Source organism: Metopolophium dirhodum, chromosome 2, assembly GCF_019925205.1.
Source record: "Metopolophium dirhodum isolate CAU chromosome 2, ASM1992520v1, whole genome shotgun sequence".
Lineage (NCBI taxonomy): Eukaryota > Metazoa > Arthropoda > Insecta > Hemiptera > Aphididae > Metopolophium > Metopolophium dirhodum.
This window is the reverse complement of record NC_083561.1, coordinates 35,064,204-35,082,892: the sequence shown is the minus strand read 5'-3', so window position 1 is coordinate 35,082,892 and position 18,689 is coordinate 35,064,204. Positions and strand designations below refer to the sequence as shown.

At 27.9% G+C, this 18,689-nt stretch overlaps 1 protein-coding gene across 3 annotated transcripts; it reads left to right on the top strand.

Moving 5' to 3' along the window:
- LOC132938265 (uncharacterized) lies at nt 1-18,087 on the top strand. 3 transcript variants are annotated; one of them, XM_061005003.1, is made up of 26 exons: nt 1-470; nt 4,529-4,677; nt 4,770-4,852; nt 7,337-7,411; nt 7,492-7,798; nt 7,905-8,192; nt 8,254-8,483; nt 8,561-8,743; nt 8,829-8,977; nt 9,046-9,308; nt 9,381-9,507; nt 9,577-9,943; nt 10,389-10,494; nt 10,565-10,682; nt 10,758-10,843; nt 11,597-11,709; nt 11,770-11,834; nt 12,024-12,126; nt 12,383-12,444; nt 12,516-12,609; nt 12,680-12,820; nt 14,511-14,620; nt 14,679-14,749; nt 14,815-15,711; nt 15,776-16,205; nt 16,265-18,086. In XM_061005003.1, the coding sequence occupies exons 2-26, from the start codon at nt 4,557-4,559 to the stop codon at nt 17,193-17,195; spliced, it is 5,520 nt and encodes a 1,839-aa protein (XP_060860986.1). In that variant the 5' UTR covers nt 1-470; nt 4,529-4,556; the 3' UTR covers nt 17,196-18,086. The 3 variants fall into 3 exon arrangements, with proteins under 3 accessions (XP_060860986.1, XP_060860984.1, XP_060860985.1); XM_061005001.1 differs by lacking the exons at nt 1-470; nt 4,529-4,677; nt 4,770-4,852 and adding exons at nt 6,309-7,010; nt 7,097-7,256 and having other exon boundaries at nt 16,265-18,087; XM_061005002.1 differs by lacking the exons at nt 1-470; nt 4,529-4,677; nt 4,770-4,852 and adding exons at nt 6,313-7,010; nt 7,097-7,256 and having other exon boundaries at nt 12,024-12,111; nt 16,265-18,087.
- The last annotated feature ends 602 nt before the right edge of the window (nt 18,088-18,689 follow it).

Below are 18,689 nucleotides of genomic sequence, written 5' to 3'. Positions count from 1 at the left end.
TTCCAGTGTCACTACTACCAGTACTCACTATAGTCGCCACTTGCTAGTTGCCAGTCTGCGTCCGCACTCCGCACTCTTGACTCTGTGAACGTCTGGTCGTCGGGTCGCCGTGTCTTACGTCCGAGTACGATTCACACTTCACAGTCAACTATAGTCAACAGTCTATACAGTAGTATTATATAGTATATAAGATATAATAGTATAGTATACTTGTCTATGGTAGTCGCCTCTCGCACTCTTCGGCGGCGCACAGTGACGGCGTACTTTATCACGCCAGTCACCACTCGCTGTTTATTTTTCGGTACTTTTCGACGAAAGGTCTTGAAAGGTTCTTCACGCGGGAACTTCCTCCGAGAAAACGATCACTCGCCATTCAATCGAACGTCGTGAACATCACGGAACGTGACTTTCCACCCGGCACTTTGGCAATTGGTGGTCGAATTGGATATCGGAGCGATTTCCACGCACAGGTAAATTACTCGTTATTAACATTTTCAATTATTTAACCATCGTTTTGACTGATTTTAAATCCAAACTGAGTGTAGTTGGGCGACCAAAAAGTTACAATTGACACTTACAATATTTCATGGGTCCAATGTGTAAAGTAGTGTTGGCTTCCTCGCTACGGTGTTCACCAGTCTAAACAGATTTGTTTTTTTACATGACATAATATAGTCAGATAATATGTTCCTTATTTTGTCAATTAATTTGGTACTAGATATAATATACCTTTATTATATAACAATGGTTTGTTATTGGGAGATACACAAATACTTTCCTTTGATGTTTACTGGATTATTTGTTGGACATTTAGACTCGTGTACTACTGGTTATATATGCACAATAGTAATATGAAGGTAATATTTCTAATAATTCAATATTCAAAATTGTTTGTATTCTGATCTATAGTTTTGTTATATCAGTTCCTACTATTATTTTTTTAACATGTTGAATTCTTACATTTTTAACCCTTAGTGCGCATAATATTGCATAATATACATATAATACATTTTTAAAATTTGTTTCTAAAAAAAATTAATAATATATGATGATGCTACCCAAAACATTAAATAGCTGTGCGTAGATAACTAGCTGTATTAAGGCTCTCTATTTGTAAGTAACTTTAATAACTAATAAGAGTTAATTTATTGATAATGATAATGGACTCTAATTTATTTTAAGTGTGTCATCTAGGATACTTATTATAATTGGGTTTTATCCACAGTTTATGTAAACATTTACATACCCACAAGGTAATTGTTATATTATAACAAGCCTAAAAGTCTGACATACACTTAACTATATTAATAATTAAGCATAATTTAGTTTTATAACTTATTCACTATCTAGATAGGTACCTATATTATTTAATTTTGTTTCATATAATATATTTATGTATAGTATTCATCAATGTTTGTCTATATAAAATATTCTAAAGAAGTTCTTGTAGGTATCTAATTTCTATGAAAATGTTGGGTTACAACCATATTAATTTCATCACATTCAGATTTGGTTTACACTAACTGATATTTTATTTTAATTGGATTCAATACAACTTACCTTATCTCATTAATACCTTTCAATTGTTATTTTTTGCAATTTTTTGGGTACAAAAATCTGAGAGGGGCCAAAAATATTTGGCTGATAATAATTATTCTTATCATGTAGGTAAAAATTCTAGAATCTAGACTCAATTTATGCCTTGTTTTGTTCTCTAATCCTTAGGGGTCTATTTTACTATTTTATGACTTGTTTAATTTGTTCACATGCTCCTCATACCTCCCCTATGTAACATTACTAATATCACTATTAAATGTATTATTGCCTTACTCATTCTCTTGCTTTTTCATTGTTATACCCAGCCCACATCAAATTCTGGGCCCCTTTACTAAATGTTTTCGCAGGCCCTATACGAAATATCCAATAAAGTTCAACCCATTACAAGCAATACGGGTGTCCCATATACAATTTCTAAGTAATCAATGATTAACCCATAGCTTAAAATAACAAAATTACTCAATTGATATATTATAATTATAATACAATAATATACATTTATATCATAAAGTATTCTTATCAACATTTCAAAAATTACAAATTCATTTCAACGGGCCTCTTAAAATAGTCTAGCTCCCCCTGTACTCCAGACCCCTGGTTATACCTATTTATTCATGATTGCCACTAATAATGCTGTATCAGGGTTGAATTTTATGTTACGTTTATTCTAAAGATTAAATAGTATACCTATTACCTACCATAATTATTAAATTTTATGTAAAAAACTGAAGTATGACCTATTACTTTTATTTTAAACATTGCTTTATTCGTAGAATTTTTAACCTGTAGAATGTATATAAAACAAGTTAATTAGATAGATTAAGTTACACAAAAATTAGGTGGAAGACTGACACTTTTATTTGAAACAAACTATATTGAAAGCTAACAACAGTTCAGGTACCTTTTTAGGTTGGCCAGCAGCTATAGTCTAAAACTCTAAAAGGTTTTTTTTAGAAAGATGTTATTTTTGAGATTTGAGATAGGACTTAACTTTGTGATTTCAAATAATTAATTAATATTATCATTTAATTTATTTTACTACCTGTCTACCTATGCATTATGCAAATAATGCTTATATAATCTAATATTTTATACTGTATAAAACTTGTATAAATATTGTACTATAAAAAAAAGATCGGCTTTGTATGATATTCTTATATTGTGTTACATGTTTATAGGTTAGCTAATCATAATACAACTATTTTTCTTTGCTTCTTTAACAATGAATACATATTAACCACAATAAATCAATGCCTCTTTGTCCTGAATGATATTTTCTTTGGGCATTCTATTACAATATGGCACTATACATTATAAACATTTTAAGTACCTTGCAGTATTTTATATATAAATACAATACTGTTTACTATGATATAAGAGTATCAAATTGTCAATCAATAACTTTCTTTTATAAATGATTCTTTTAATTATTTATCTTATCAATTTAATTAATTAAGTAAAAATTTTATAATGGGATTATATTCCATATAATAACCATATTCATTGTTACAGTTAAGACTAAAGATAAAATTTAAACAGATGGTTTCATTTGTATACTTTAGCAGGGCCTAAAATACATCTGATTTCAGGGGACACACTTATTATTTAACTGTTACTTTCTAGCTTTGACGATTTCTATAGCAAAAAACACCTGTGGGGGTTGTAACACTCAAAATCCCCCCTCTTTTATATACCACTTACCCTGTAAGTGAGTTTGTGAGGTAACTTTTATAATTTTTTTAAATCACTAAAAGCAGTTAAAGCCGTAATTGTGTGTAGTAAATTGGAAAATATGTAAATATGTTTGTAGGTTATCATCATCAATTAGAATATAATTTATGTAACAAAATAGTTTATAAGAATATTCAAGGATTTTTAAAAAACAAATTTGATGTTTAGAAAATAATATTGGGCTTGTTAGTTAATTAAACTGTTATAATACAATATTAATATAATATATATTATTATGTATATAGATCCTTTTAGTTATATTTATTAAACAAAATAAAATAACTAGCTAATTCTTTAAAATCCAATTTATGATTATAATAATCAATTTTATTTTTTTAATTTTTTAACACATTTTAGACTTAAAATAAATAACAATACATATTTATAATATGCTGTAGTATACCTAAGTATATAATATGATGACAATATGCTATAAATTACAATGCTCTAACTTGTTAACTTTTCAGTAGGTTACAGTAAACAATATTGTATTTCAATAGACACAGCATAGAATAATTTAAATATTTTATGTACTTACATGTTGAGTTATTTTATATTAAGCCTGCTTACCTACTTACTTTGTATTGACCTTTAATAATTTCTTCTTTTTTATTACAACAAACTTGTCCATGGTATAGAAATAAAATAGGTTATTAACTTAAGTTAACAGAATAGGTAACCAGTAAATTAAAAACATATTATAAAACTCGGGACACTTATTCGTCATTCAGGGGGGACACTTTGATTTTCAGGGGAACACAGTATTTTAGCCCCTGTACTACAGTAATGCACATATTTTATTTATTTAAAACCTTGTTTAAAATTGCTTAGTAATTTCTGTTGTTTTTTTTATGAAGATGGAGACTATGTTAGAGTATGCAGTTACTATCCTTATATGGATTTGAATTACTACTTAATATACTCTTGACATATTTATGAAACCTTGAGTATAATATATCCTTTTTAGAACAATTTTTCTTCAAATTTTGAAGAATAATAGTTTATTATGCTTATTTATGCTTTAAAAATTGAATTATATCAAATTATGTTATAAAGTAATATACATATAAGCTTTAGACCATGAAATCATCTTGTCCTTGAAATAGCATAGGTACATTGTTTACAGAAATAAGTGTAACAAAAATACATATATTTTGTAATGTGTAACCATTAATAATAAATAACAATACAATTTTTACTGCTTGAATAAATTATTATATGAGATATTTCTGTATTTCAGTTAAAACACTATTTTATAGTTATGAGATATGACACTTCCAGTTTCCAGCTATGAAGAGCTGTTAGAAACAGTGCGCAGTCTTAATCAAGAAACCAGACAACTTCAAAGGCAATTGAATACACCATTATTAGCTCAACATTTACCTCCAGGTACAATTTAGCATTGAAATAGACTATAGTGACCTAAAGAAAATTTCTAAAGACTTTACATTAATATGTTTCTGAAATCTTAATATACTTAGTTGAATTGTACGAAGGGATGCCATCAAAAGATATGTCACCAAAAATGACACTATCCCTAGAAAACAAATCTAGTTCTGAACAGGTAAACATTTTTTAGTTTTATTTACTCATTTAGTTTATAGCACATAATTTACTTAGTTTGACAAGTACTGTGTAAGAATGTTTAACAAGATGTCATCTAGTTCAGAGGTTCCCAAACTATTATATTTTTGATAGGTCGCTTGAAACTTTTAAATAATTTTATATTTTTTTGTAATATATAATATATTATATTAAAAAGAAAATTTATATTTTATGTACAAATATGAGTATAATATGATACAGTATTTTCTGTTGACCAATATTGTACAATGTACTGAAATCTTTGAATTTAGTTTTATCATTGATCATTATCCACAATGGTTACAGTTTACAAGACATGTATCAGTGACATGTCACCACAATACTACCAGACTAAAAGTAAGGCTAAAAGTTATTACAAAAATTGTGATAATAAACAAAAATAAAAGATCATTAGTTTGTTGTGGGTTGCTGAAATTTAAACATTTTCCAAAATGTGTCATACTATGAAAAGTTTGGGAACCTCCAATCTAGGTACTTACAAATTGTTGTCAACTGTATTTATTTCACTTTATGTTTCAGTCATATTCACTAAAAAATCTTATAGGCTTGTCAGGAAATTACCATCATTAAAATAATATATATATAGTTCTTCATATTAATGTTATTATTTCTAAATGATCTTAAACTCAGCCAACCATTAAACAACAATAACAAATATTTTGTAGTAAAAAAAATATCTGAAACCCAGTTATTTCACTCCGCATTATTTTTATTGTAAATGCATCTCAATCTATAAAATTATATTATTAAATAAAAATTGCCTATTGTAATAATTCCATTTGATCTATCGATTTGTTAAGTTTACAACTCCATCTATTTCTCAAATTTAACATTCGTTATCTTTCAAATTTTAATACCCATAAATTCATAATCCATAATCCATTTGATTTAATCCTATAGAATTATGGTTTGCTACTGAAACATCCATTCTGGAGAACTTAATAGGTTGCTTGTAAATGTTCACTAAGACTAACTGACTAAATCATGATATTTTAAAATTCAATTCCTAAGTTAACTCTCAACAAACACCTACCTGTCTTTTGTCACACTTCCTGAAAATGTTAGAAGACTTCAAAAAATAGATTAAAGATTGTCTCTAAAAAATTACAAAAAATTACTCCTATAATAAACTCCTATAGCACTACTGAGTTTTTATGGCACAACAAAATGTCCTTGTCGATCTTTTATTGTTATCTTTGAATATGGTACTTTTAGTAAGTACATACTTTTATGTAATTTTAAGTATTGTTTAAATTGTAAATAATATTTTAAATTAAGAAAAAAAACTTCCAGCATAAGTTATATTAATGTAATTTTTGCGTCTTTTCTATATATTTTAAAATAATTTTAAGATATTATATTTTACAATGTAAATTAATAATTCACTTTGACACGAGTGTAATCTTCAGATTATATTACAACTAAAAATAATAACAATAACAGTTTTATTATACAAGCTCAATTATTAAATTTATTTTTAAAAAAAATGAACAGTTAATACCAACTAATTTTTTAATCAAATGTCAAGACCAATACATTTTCTTTGGTTATTAAAAAGTATGATTTTATAAACAAGTAAAAAAACTATTTTATTGTGTTGCTAATGTTGTAAGAAATAAAAAGAAGTGTGTCTCTCTCTGGGGGTAAAATACACCACAACCATACACAGCTGATTGCCACTCCCCTTCAATTCACCCTAGTTACAATATTGATCACAATCTAGAAAACTTTATACGCAATATACCTTGACAGTTTGTTACAAATAATATTTTATGTCATCATTCATAATTTATTATTAATTCACGTTTTGGATAAAGTTATAAATTTTCTTATTTTCGTTTAAATTGGAGACTTAAAATAATGTATTCTGATCGAAAATCTAGACTTCCTATTCGTTCCTCCTCATCATCTCGTTCTTCTCTTGTACCTCCATCACCTAGCTTGGATCATGTGAGGTCGCTTTCTAATCCTCCTAGAACTCGCTGGAGTACTACTACTACTACTAAGAATGATAATGAACATATTCAAAACAATAATAACAATCAAATCTCAGACAATTGCAGCTATAGTAAAATAGATTATAATGATGGTCAAAATAATAATGTCTTATCAAGCAAGTAAGTTTGCAAAACTTTGCCTTTTAGATATAATATTTGCATAATTACTACTTGATTTACCTCATATTATTTTCATATTACTTCAGACATTCTATATCTAAAACTCAATATCAATATTTGTCACCATGCAATGTTGAAGACAATAGACAAGCTAATAACTGGTCATTCACACAGTCTTTTTATGACAATAAACATAGTGTTAAACATTCTTACAATAATAACAGTCACCTCACAATGATAAATGAGGTTAGCTCGGGAGAATTGATTCTAAAATAAAAATATATTTTATAGTATGTGCTTTGTTAATAAATTGTATTCATTTGTAGAATCAACATATAGATAAAGAAAAGAGATCTATGGCTGAAGATAAAGAAGAAGATGAAGCTAAAATATCTCCTGATGTAAGTTGAAAAAAATGAGTAGAAAAGACCTGATAGTATATTGAATTTGTATTTTAATTGTTATTAATTTTTTATTTAAGGGTTGCTTACCTACACCCCCTGGCATCTTAGCTGACAAAAAATTTAATATGTGGCACAGCGTAGGACCCACAAACTTGTCTTCGGACTCATCTTTATTACAATCTCAAACATCATCTTTAGAATGTGAAAAAGGTCTATCAATGAGATCCAGCAGCCAACAACAGTTAGGAGCTAAAGTAGAAATTGTTTATAATCTCTTGTCATTACTGGAAAACAACAATTCATTACAATCTTCATATCAGTCAGTCTCAGTTCTTTTAGCTATGAGCAAATCACCTGATTGTTGTGCAGCAATGAGACAAACAGGTAAGGTGTTTTCTAATTTAATTGTATTTTGTGTGTTATAATATAATTACTATTTGAATTACAATATTGTTAAAATAAATAAATTAACATTTTATTATGTTGATAGGTTGTGTTCCATTGCTTGTGCAAATTGTCCATGATATGAATGCTGATATTGTAGTTCGTCACAATGCTAGCCAAGCATTAAAAAATATTGTAACTTTTAATCAAGATGAAAAACAAGGTCGCCGAGAGTCTCGGGTTTACAAGTTATTGGAAAGCATGAGAGAATACTGTGATACACCAGTTGTTGTACTTAAACAACTGGATATTAGCAAACATCCCATTACTGCGATTGCAGCATTAATGAAGTTATCTTTTGATAGTCAACATCGATTTGCGATGTGTTTATTAGGTATATATTTATTGCATGTAATTATATATTTTAATTAGTAACACTTTTTTTTATTTTTAAGGTGCAATCTATACTGTTACTAGACTGATTCAAGTTGATCATGAAGTTCATGGGAGTGAACCAGATTTGGAATCTAATTCAGAATGTGTAACCCTAAGGCGATATGCTGGCATGGCTCTAACTAATTTAACTTTTGGTGATGCTACTACCAAAACACTTTTATGTTCTTTTAAACAATTCCTCAAAGTTTTAATATTACAGTTACAAATACAGTGCGAAGACCTCAGACAGGTATTCAAATATTAAAAAATAAATAAATATAAATTTTAAATATTTTACTGAATCGTGTACTTGTGTGTTTTGTATAGGTCACAGCTAGTGTCTTACGAAATTTATCATGGAGAGCTGATCCACTTAGTAAAGAAATTTTGCGTGATGTAGGTGCAGTTAAAGCATTAATGGAAGCCTCAATGAAAGCAAATAAAGAAACAACAATGAAATCATTTTTGTCTGCTCTTTGGAATTTCTCTGCTCACTCTCCTGAAAATAAAGTATATTAAATAATATACATATACTATTGTGATATATTGACATATAATAATAATTTTAATTTTAAATAATATTTTTATTATCTAGGAAGAAATATGCAAAGTTGAAGGAGCTATTGAATTTTTGATCAAAACATTAAGTGGAACAAGTTCTTTTAAATCGGTTACAATAATAGAAAATGCTGGAGGAATATTGAGGAATATTTCATGTGTTATAGCATCTCATGAAGAATATCGGTAATTTATAACTTATTTCATTCATTATATTAAATAATAATTTATTTTATTCTGTACATTTTTAACAGTGATATTTTAAGACATCATAATGTACTTGAAATGTTAATGAAACAGCTACAGTCTCCAAGCTTAACAATTGTGAGTAATGCATGTGGGACCATTTGGAATTTATCGGCACGTAATGTTCGTGATCAAACAACAATGATAAATTTGGGAATTATACCTATGTTACGGTCGTTAATTCATTCTAAACATAAGATGATTGCGACTGGATCATCAGCTGCACTTAATAATCTTATGAATGCAATGCCTGCATATAATACCGATCAAGGTTAGCTAAAATTATAAAGATATAATACATAACATGAATAACAGATTTTGTAATATAATACTTTTTATTTAGATCTGAACATAAACCTTGAAGATATTTCAATTAAGAGTACTTCTGCTATTGCTAATAATACATATTTAAATGATTTTAATAAAGAGATACAAACTATAACAGATAGTGATGATTTAAAAGTTACTGTGTACGTTGTTTTTAATTTTTGAAAATTATGTTAAACCAGTAGAATTGATTTTAATATAATTTATTTTAGGAAACCAAATTTGACAAAAATCTCACAGCAGTCTTACAATATTATTAAAATTAACAATAACTGTATGACAACTGAAACTGAAAATGAAAAATTTGAACCTTCTTCTATAGAATGTTCTGAAGATTCTATTCAGCAAATAGAAAATAATATCAGTTTTGAAGAAAAAGTCAAAAAATCTTCCAACGGATATGCCGAGACTTCTCTAGATGAAGCAACTAACTATAGTTTGTTATGTGAAGATGATGATAATGGTGAAAAAGTATTAACCGGCGATACAACACAGACTTATTGTACAGAAGGTACCCCCTACAATTTTTCTAATGCAGCATCATATACAGATTTAAGGAAATGTGGTTTAGATGACAAGGTAATTCAAGTATTTTTATTTATATTTAACTTAATATGTGGTAATTTATCAAACATTTTAACTACCAATAACTGCATATTGTTAAAATATATAGGTACCTACATAATTTAAATTTTGGATTTATTATGTAATGCTAATAAACTGTAAATACGTGTATTTGCTGTGATTTTTTTCAATTAGTAATTCATAAGCTTGAAATAAAAACTAAAAATTAAAAAAATTAAATATAGACAGCATATCTATTTTTAAAGTTTATTGCCAATTTTCAGCTGTATTGAAATCTTTTTTCTATTTAAAAAAATATAACTGAAAGTATTAATTGGAATAATCAAAGAATGTGTTAAATAAATAAGGGGTTGTTGTACGATAATTACTGCTGGGTTCGTGGCATCAAACATGTTAAGACTCACCTAATTTCTAATACAATTCTAATAATTGTTTTTAGAATCGTAATGAATCTGGAACAGGCCTCCCTGAACAAAGTATGAATGTACCCAATTCTGGTAGTGAAACACCAGATAGTGCGCAGCCTAAGAATGAATTAAAAGATGGTAAGAATATATATTATTATTTAAAATAAGTTTAAAAAAATTATTTGTATTGTTTTTTTTTTAATTTTAGGTAAAATGGTGACTTTTGAAACACCTTTGATGTTCTCAAGGAGTAGCTCTATTGCTTCACTCGGAAGCTGCGAACCACAAGAAGGTTATATTGGTAGTTCTGCTGTTAGTGAGTGCAGGTATAAATGAAGTTTGTGATTTTCATGATGTTCATCTTTTATGTATGTGTATGTTTTTTTGTTTTTGTTTTTTAGTCGCATCACCAGTGGTTTAGTTACACCAAGTGAAATTCCAGATTCACCAACTCTAACAGTTCCACCTAGTCCTCCGTGTTTCAAAAGTAATAACATGTCAATTTTTAAATTTTATTATTTTACTAGGTTTGAAACAAAATGATAATTATTTTTAATCTTAAAGTAATAAAATATGGTATAAAGTATCTTTTATAAACCTCATCATGAAAAAAATGTTTTAATTTTTCTTACATTTATTGGTATGTAAAGTATATAAATGTTGTAACTATAATAGCTTGTATACTTATAAATTGCTAAAAATTAAAAATTGATAAATTAAATAATTTATTATTTTTCATGTGTCCCATCATTGGATGGCCAGTTCACACAACACAAGCTTGCTGTCTCTGAATGTTATTAATTTAATTTATTTTATAGATCCACAACATAAATAATTAGTGCTTAGTGTAAAAATGTTTATTTACAGATTTTATAAACTACTAAACTAGTAAAAATTTAAAACCTGATTTTTCTGAATGTATGCTAGGAGGTTTATGTATATAAACTTTAAACTTTGTAATCTTGGGAGCTACATAAACTACCATATTTTTGCAACTAAATATTTTTTTTCCATTTTGAATTTGTTTTTATTAATTAATTGGGTTAAAGCAGGTTCTTGAATTTACACTTATATTATTTCTTTTCAATGTTCCTAGAGCTAAAACTAATTAATCAAATAAAATGTAGAGAAGTCGTGATTTGATAATATTACTATATTAATACTAAATAATATTAAAATTTTCAGTAACTGTGAAAAAGCTTTAATGATAATTAAAACTTACTTATGTTTATTGTTTAAGATGAAAGTGTTTTTGAAGACAGTGTGACTATTTTTAAAGAAGAAAAAATGCCTGGCAAAGGTTCAGAATGTACTAGTTTAAGTAGCTTGACCATTGATGACGATCTTCCAGGAGTAAGTATTAAACAAATCGAAATAACTTTGATAATTTTCAGTTTTATTTGTTATTATTAGATCAAATTACAATATATTCAAGGCCAAAATATGTTACCATCATTGAATGAAGAAAAAAATTCTATGTGAGCATACAATATTATTTTATTAAAAACAATTTTTATTTATAAAGAAATACTCGAACATTATATTAAATTCTTAGTGGATTACAAAAGAATTTATTGCTGTAATAATGTTCATATTTATTAAAATCCTATAATAAAATAAGTAATATTAATGGTTTTAATTAATAAAATGAATTATAATTTGTTTAGGAATGTATTGCATGGTAAGCAATATGAAACTCCATCTATTGATAAAACGTCTAAATCTTTCCAATTAACTCCTGATGGTTTCCTCGAAGTAAGTAAACAACTGGTATGTCGAATAAAAGTGAAAAAACAGTTAGGTGATTTTAAATATGATTTGAGAGTAAATAATGTGATCGGACCATGAGACCATGAATAATTGATTTCTGTTAGTATTATTGATCTGTAGGCAGTAAATAACTTTCACTTGAGTTTTCTGATTCATTTGTGATGGATTTTGTCTGAGTAAACAAGACTCAATAATTGTTACGTCTTGTGAAACATAAAATAAATCTTAATTAATAATTAATTTTAATTTTTTGCAGTCACCCTCTTCCGCTTTTCCGTACTTACAAAACAAAAATCCAGGATTTATACCTCACGCTAGGTTAGCACAAATAACTTACATAATCATAATGTAATTGTTTCATAATGTAATTGTTAACTACTTTTTTTTAGATCTAGACTTCCAGTCATGGTGCAAAGCATAAGCCAAGCAGTTGACAGATGTCCAGAATCTAGTTTTTCACAATATAAAATATCTGAAAATGAGGTATAATAATTTATACTAAAAAAATTTAAAGGGTTAGGTTAACCTTAAAATCTTTTGTTTTTGTTGTTAGGGTGATGAGATAATTGGATTCTGTACAGAAGGAACTCCAGCAAACATAAGTACAGCTACTTCACATTCAGATTTATCAATGATTACTCCTTCAGAGGATGGTTCAGAAACCAATGTTATTCTTCGACAATCTATGAAAATGGTAATTAATATTCATCAATATAAATAATATTTAACAATGTTATTTCATTCTTATAATTTATGTCAATTCTCTATAATTTAAACATTCAAACAATATTTCTCAATACAATAATATATTATATTATACTTAATCGTTGACCTGTGAATATTTGTAAATTACTTAAATATTTTTGTTTACATAATAATCGGTTAGTTTAATTTAGGAACTGAAATCAAAGCAAAAGCAACTGGCTCTGGAATTAAAACCAGTTAACATTAGGAATGTTAGAAAAAAACCTGAAATTAAATATTTTTTAGTTAAAAATATCGGGGTTTTTAACGATACTTTATGTTATTGTTTTCACCTGTGATCATATTTTTTGGGATAAAGATTAAGGAGTGTTTAGAATTTTAAACTAATATTATTTTGTTTAAAGCTATTTATTTCTTAGAAAATCTTAAAATTTAAATGGATATTTATATTTATATTTTATTTTTATTTTTCGGTATTATTATTTTATTTTTTTATAAATAATTAATCAGATTCTAGAGTTCAAATTGAAAAGAAATCTAAACCATTAAATACTGATCCGGACCCTAACCTTAATTTTCAAAAATCATAACCAAACTCGAGATTTTTTAATCAAAAATTGAGTACCAGAACCTAAAAATAAACAAAGGTAGAAAAAGGTAGGTTTAATTAGATTAGTATACAGAGTGACAAACTCATTAAACTGGCTTCATTAATTTTTTCAATCTATTTATAAATAAAAATAAAATAATTTTTTTCATGCTTAATAGCCTTACATGTTTGCTGCGTAAACTTGTACTTGGGTCAATTGATTTGTTTACAAATTTAGTGTTAGTTCAGCTAATGTTAGGCATAAACTTATTTTTATGTCAGCGTTATTTAATATATTATTTTGCTAAATAAAGTATGCTAGTCATTTACAAAATTTACTATTTTTAATACAATAGCTAGGGATTTCTTTTGTTTTTTTTCAAAACCTATTTTTAACAACTTTTAAAGTATGAGAATTTAAAAATATTGATACAATGAGATGATTATTTGATTTAATATTTTTTTAAATTTTTATCATAATGCAAGTTACAGTTAACAGTTTACAGTTTACAGTTTTACAGTTTCAGAACAAAAAAAAAATATTGAGATACAGTAAATTAATTACTGCACACCAGGGTATGTGCATATAACACTTATACAGTTATACATAACAAAAATATTTAGTACTCTGATATCCCTTTTACTCGCATGAGGTAAACATTTACCTCAAAATTATAATTACCTACTAAAATAATTTTTCTACATACATATGAAAATACGTGAATATATATGAATCAGTCATGTTATTGAAAGGTTCTGAATGATTTAAACACATTACCGCATTACCGCATAACAATTTTATGTGTAACCACAACTTTGTAGTACTATCTTTAATTGTGGTTGCAACAATTAATTACATTTAAAAATTTAGTATTATTATTTAAAATCACTAAAGTTGTCACAGAATATTAGAGCAACTGATTAAATAAGTAATATTGTGGAATGTTTAAATTATTTTTTCAAATTTTCACATTGTTAATAATATGAATAAAACTTTGAAAATGTTGTATTAAAACTAAAATTTGATTGTTCTATTATTTGAAAAAACTAGTTTTTATATTATACTTTTTAAATTGTGATAATATTTTAGGTTGGCAAGAAACGTTCATATCAAACCACGGGTAGACCAGTAGGAAATTTAAATCTTCAGTTTAATCAAACTTCTGCTATACCCACTTCAGGAAACATATCATTGCCCCGGTTTGATTATTCTTTAACATTATATTTAACCTATAATTTAATTAATTTTGTTTTTCAGATCATTAGTATTGGATTCTCCTTCAACAGAATCACATGTATCAAATTCAATTAATTCTTCTGAAATAGAAGGTAAGTTTATTTTATTTCTTCATTTTGTTTCAATTTATAAATTTTAAAACATTTCATATTTACAGATCCCGTAACAGTTATTAATAAACGAATGTCGACCGATTCCATAGATAGTGAATTTTCATTGGATGACTCTGGTAAATGTGATAACAGAATACCACGATCTCATTCACTACATGATGCCCACACATTAAATAGTGAACCCATGTCTGAAGATGATGATGATGATGATGATGATGATAACAACGCTTTATTAGATCAATGTATAAATGCCGGTATTGAAAAAATAACAACTTTAAAAATTACTGATGAAGAATTGCCTGATGATGAACAGCAAGAATTATTAAATCAGTGTATAGCTACAGGTATTAATAATTCAGCCATATCCAAATTACAAATATTGTCAGTTAAAAAAAGAACCAAGAAACCAGATAGTGATCTTACTGATGATCAACAAGTAGAGTTATTAGAATCATGTATAGCTGCTGGAATTAGGAATAGCAAAAAAATATTGAAAAATAATAGTGATGATTTGTCTGATAATGAACAAGTAGCTTTGTTAAACGAGTGTATTGAAGCAGGCATGACAAATTTACAAAAAATAAAATCAAAAGAGACAAATAGTTCACTTGAACAAAATGAAGATGATTTATTAAATAATTGTATTAGCCAAGGAATAAAAAACATTGAAAGAGGATCAACTCATAAAAAAAGAGAAATACCAGTGTTAAACAAATTTAAAAAATCTTTTGGGCCTAAATCAGAAAGTGAAATTAGTGAGTCTACGAGTACAATTACACCAGGAGATATTATTGATGGAATTATATATAAACGGGATGAAAGTGACGAATCCACATGGAAAGATGATGAAACGTTAACATTTACTACTCTCACAAGCTCTTACTTAAGCGCAGGAGAGAATTCTAAACCAAAATTTATAAAACTGGATAAAGGAGAAATGGGTAAAAATATAGATTTAATATTTTTTGTAAATTATTATTAATATTGTATTTTTGTTCGTTTTAGGTATCATATCTTCTTTAGATTTTGAAGACACACATCTGGACGCTATAAAACCTCCTTCAGACATGGATAGTTTGCTATCCATGACAACAAGTGTTCAATCTAATTGTGGTTTTGATAAAAAAAGAAAAACGTCTAATGATAGAAATGATTCACTGGGAAGTTGTATGAACATAGAGAATATTAACCCTCCATCATACATGGATGAGGTTACTGATTTTGAGATGGAAAACAGTATTACCAGTATATCAAGTATTCGTTCTGAAATAGTTGACCAGTCGATTGGAGCTCAGTATTATACAGCTGTGGACGATTTAACTTTGGTAGATGATTTTCCATCATCTGAAATGTCTTCAGATCCTAATCATTCTAGTCCAGCACAAATTAGACGCCGACTAACACCTAAACAAAAGCGAAACATGAAGAAGGACAGGTAAATAAATAATTATTTAAAATAGTATGTAGATAATAAATTGTAATATTTATTTCCAGGTATAATACCTATACAATAACTTCTGACGACAGCAGAGAAAACTCGATGGAGCCTGAAACCAGGTCATCACCTCTGAATGAATCAGACTCTCATTCTTCTGAAGATGCCATAAAAAAAAGGTCACCAAAAGAAAAATTCCAAATTAAGAGATCATCTGAAAAAGATAGGTTTCGTACACGCACATTAGCTGATCTAGACCTAACCAATATTGTGCAAATCCGACCAAAAGATAATGACTTCACATCAAACTTTAAAAATGATGTTGATGAAAGTACCACGTCAGAAGGTACTGACGGTTATTCCAGCGATGAGAATGAGTCAAATACTGGGGTTGCTTCAGCTAGAATTGTGAAACCATCAGAAGTGAAGGCTGTTAGAGGTAAGAAAAAATCACGGGGTAGTGGAATACCGATAGTAGCTCGAAGCAGTCCTCAACCATCCCCTACAACCTCTAAAAGTTCACAGTCAACACCTACGAAAAAACAGACTCCCCTGAAAAGACAAGGTACGTTTGTAAAAGAAGAATCTCGTATACCTACTCCGGGATCTACTGGCAAGAAACATACTAGTGTACCAAATCTGGTTAAGCCACCGACCAATAAACAGTCTACTACAAATATGCGTTCTAGTGGTGTTCGTAATTCAGTTAGTAATAGTAGTTTAAAAAGTAGTGCTGATCAATGGGCTGGTAGCAATAGTAGTCTTCCGACCATGGCTGGAGTGGCTAAGACAAATAGCAATACTAGTTTAAATTCGAACATATCAGCAACAAGTTCGGGGTGCTCAGTTAGGACAACATCTGGTCAAAAGAAAGAAGTCACTAGTAAAATAGCAACTTTATGGAAGAAAATTGAAGATAATAAGAAGAAGGACATTCATGCAAAAGATAATCGTGTGTGGATCAGTTCAAGTCCTAACAATCGAGTTTAAAGAGTAGGAACTAGGTAATATATTTTATGATCTACATACATTTTTTTTCACATAATATTTTTTTCTCCTTTTTATATTTGTTATTTCTATAAAATACCAGTTATTGTATAATAACCTAATATTGGATAGCAATCATATTTTTTCATCTTGTTACACATATTTTTTTTGTATTAAATAGAATTTTGTAATTTAAGAGTCATCATAGACTGGTAATCTTTACCTAATTGAATTAAGAGACTCAAAACAGTTTAATACTAACAAATTTCAATATTGCAATGAATAGTAACATTTATGAATACTTTGTCATAATTAATTTTGACCTTTAAAACATAATTATGATTACTGAATAACTTTATTTATATTGTTTAATTTAAAATTATTTTATTATTTTAGGTTTATTTGAGTGAGATTATTTATTTTATTGTTTTTTCTTATTCATCATAGTTTAATTTAGATTTTTATCTTGAAACAAAAGATTTAATTACGTGTTATTATATAAGAATACAAATTGTCGTCACTTAATCTACATTTTTGAAAATTTTAACTATTTTTTTAGTTGTATAAAAAATATAGTTTGAACAGTTTGAAATGTATTACAATTTCCATTGTTTCCAAAATAAAAGACATTTTTGAGACTGACGCAAGTTTAAAGTGTTTAACTTCAATTTTATCATTATTATTTTTTATGTCAATAGTATTAAATATTTTTGTATGATCGGCAGTACAGTATTGTATTATGTTAAGTGCAGAGTTCTGCTTTGAAATGGATCAAATATTCAAATAATTTATAAATAAATGTTTTAGAATACAATTTTAGAAGAAGAAAAAGCGTATTTTTGTTTGTGTGTGTGCGTGTCTAAATATAATATTACAATCAGTGAATTTTATTGTTCCTCGACAACTTACCCATCTAAACTCCACTATCTAATATTTTAAATGTAAGTATAATATACATTAGGTATATTGATTGACCATTGTCCATCTTGAAATAGTGGTGATTAGTAGATCGACATATGCTATGATATCGGCACTGTTCCATTCTAAGATATACTGAAATATTTTCAAAATTTCAAACTGTCAGTTCATAGATAAAATCCAATAAAGACGCAAAGAGTGCAAAGTCACTGAATGGAGGACCAGAGTTGAAAACATGAGCAGCTGTTAGTGGATATTGGAGATTTATATACTCTTAATGGCCCATAAAATCTAAGAAGAAGAATATAACACACCACGATCTACCTTTTCTTTTTTTGCTGTATGTCATCACCACATGAGAGCTGAACTGTTTTCCCATGGCTTAGCCCCCATGTAGCATCGTTTATCAAGTCAATAATTTATAATATTTTGAAGCTACGGACATCATAACAGCTATCCTTTACAGTTGGCGAAGCCACGTGGGGCACACGAGCCGACAAAGTCCGCCACCCTAGACATCGTCCTATGCTCGGACCGGCCTATACCTGCAGTATTGGACGTCCCGTACTATGTGCCCTT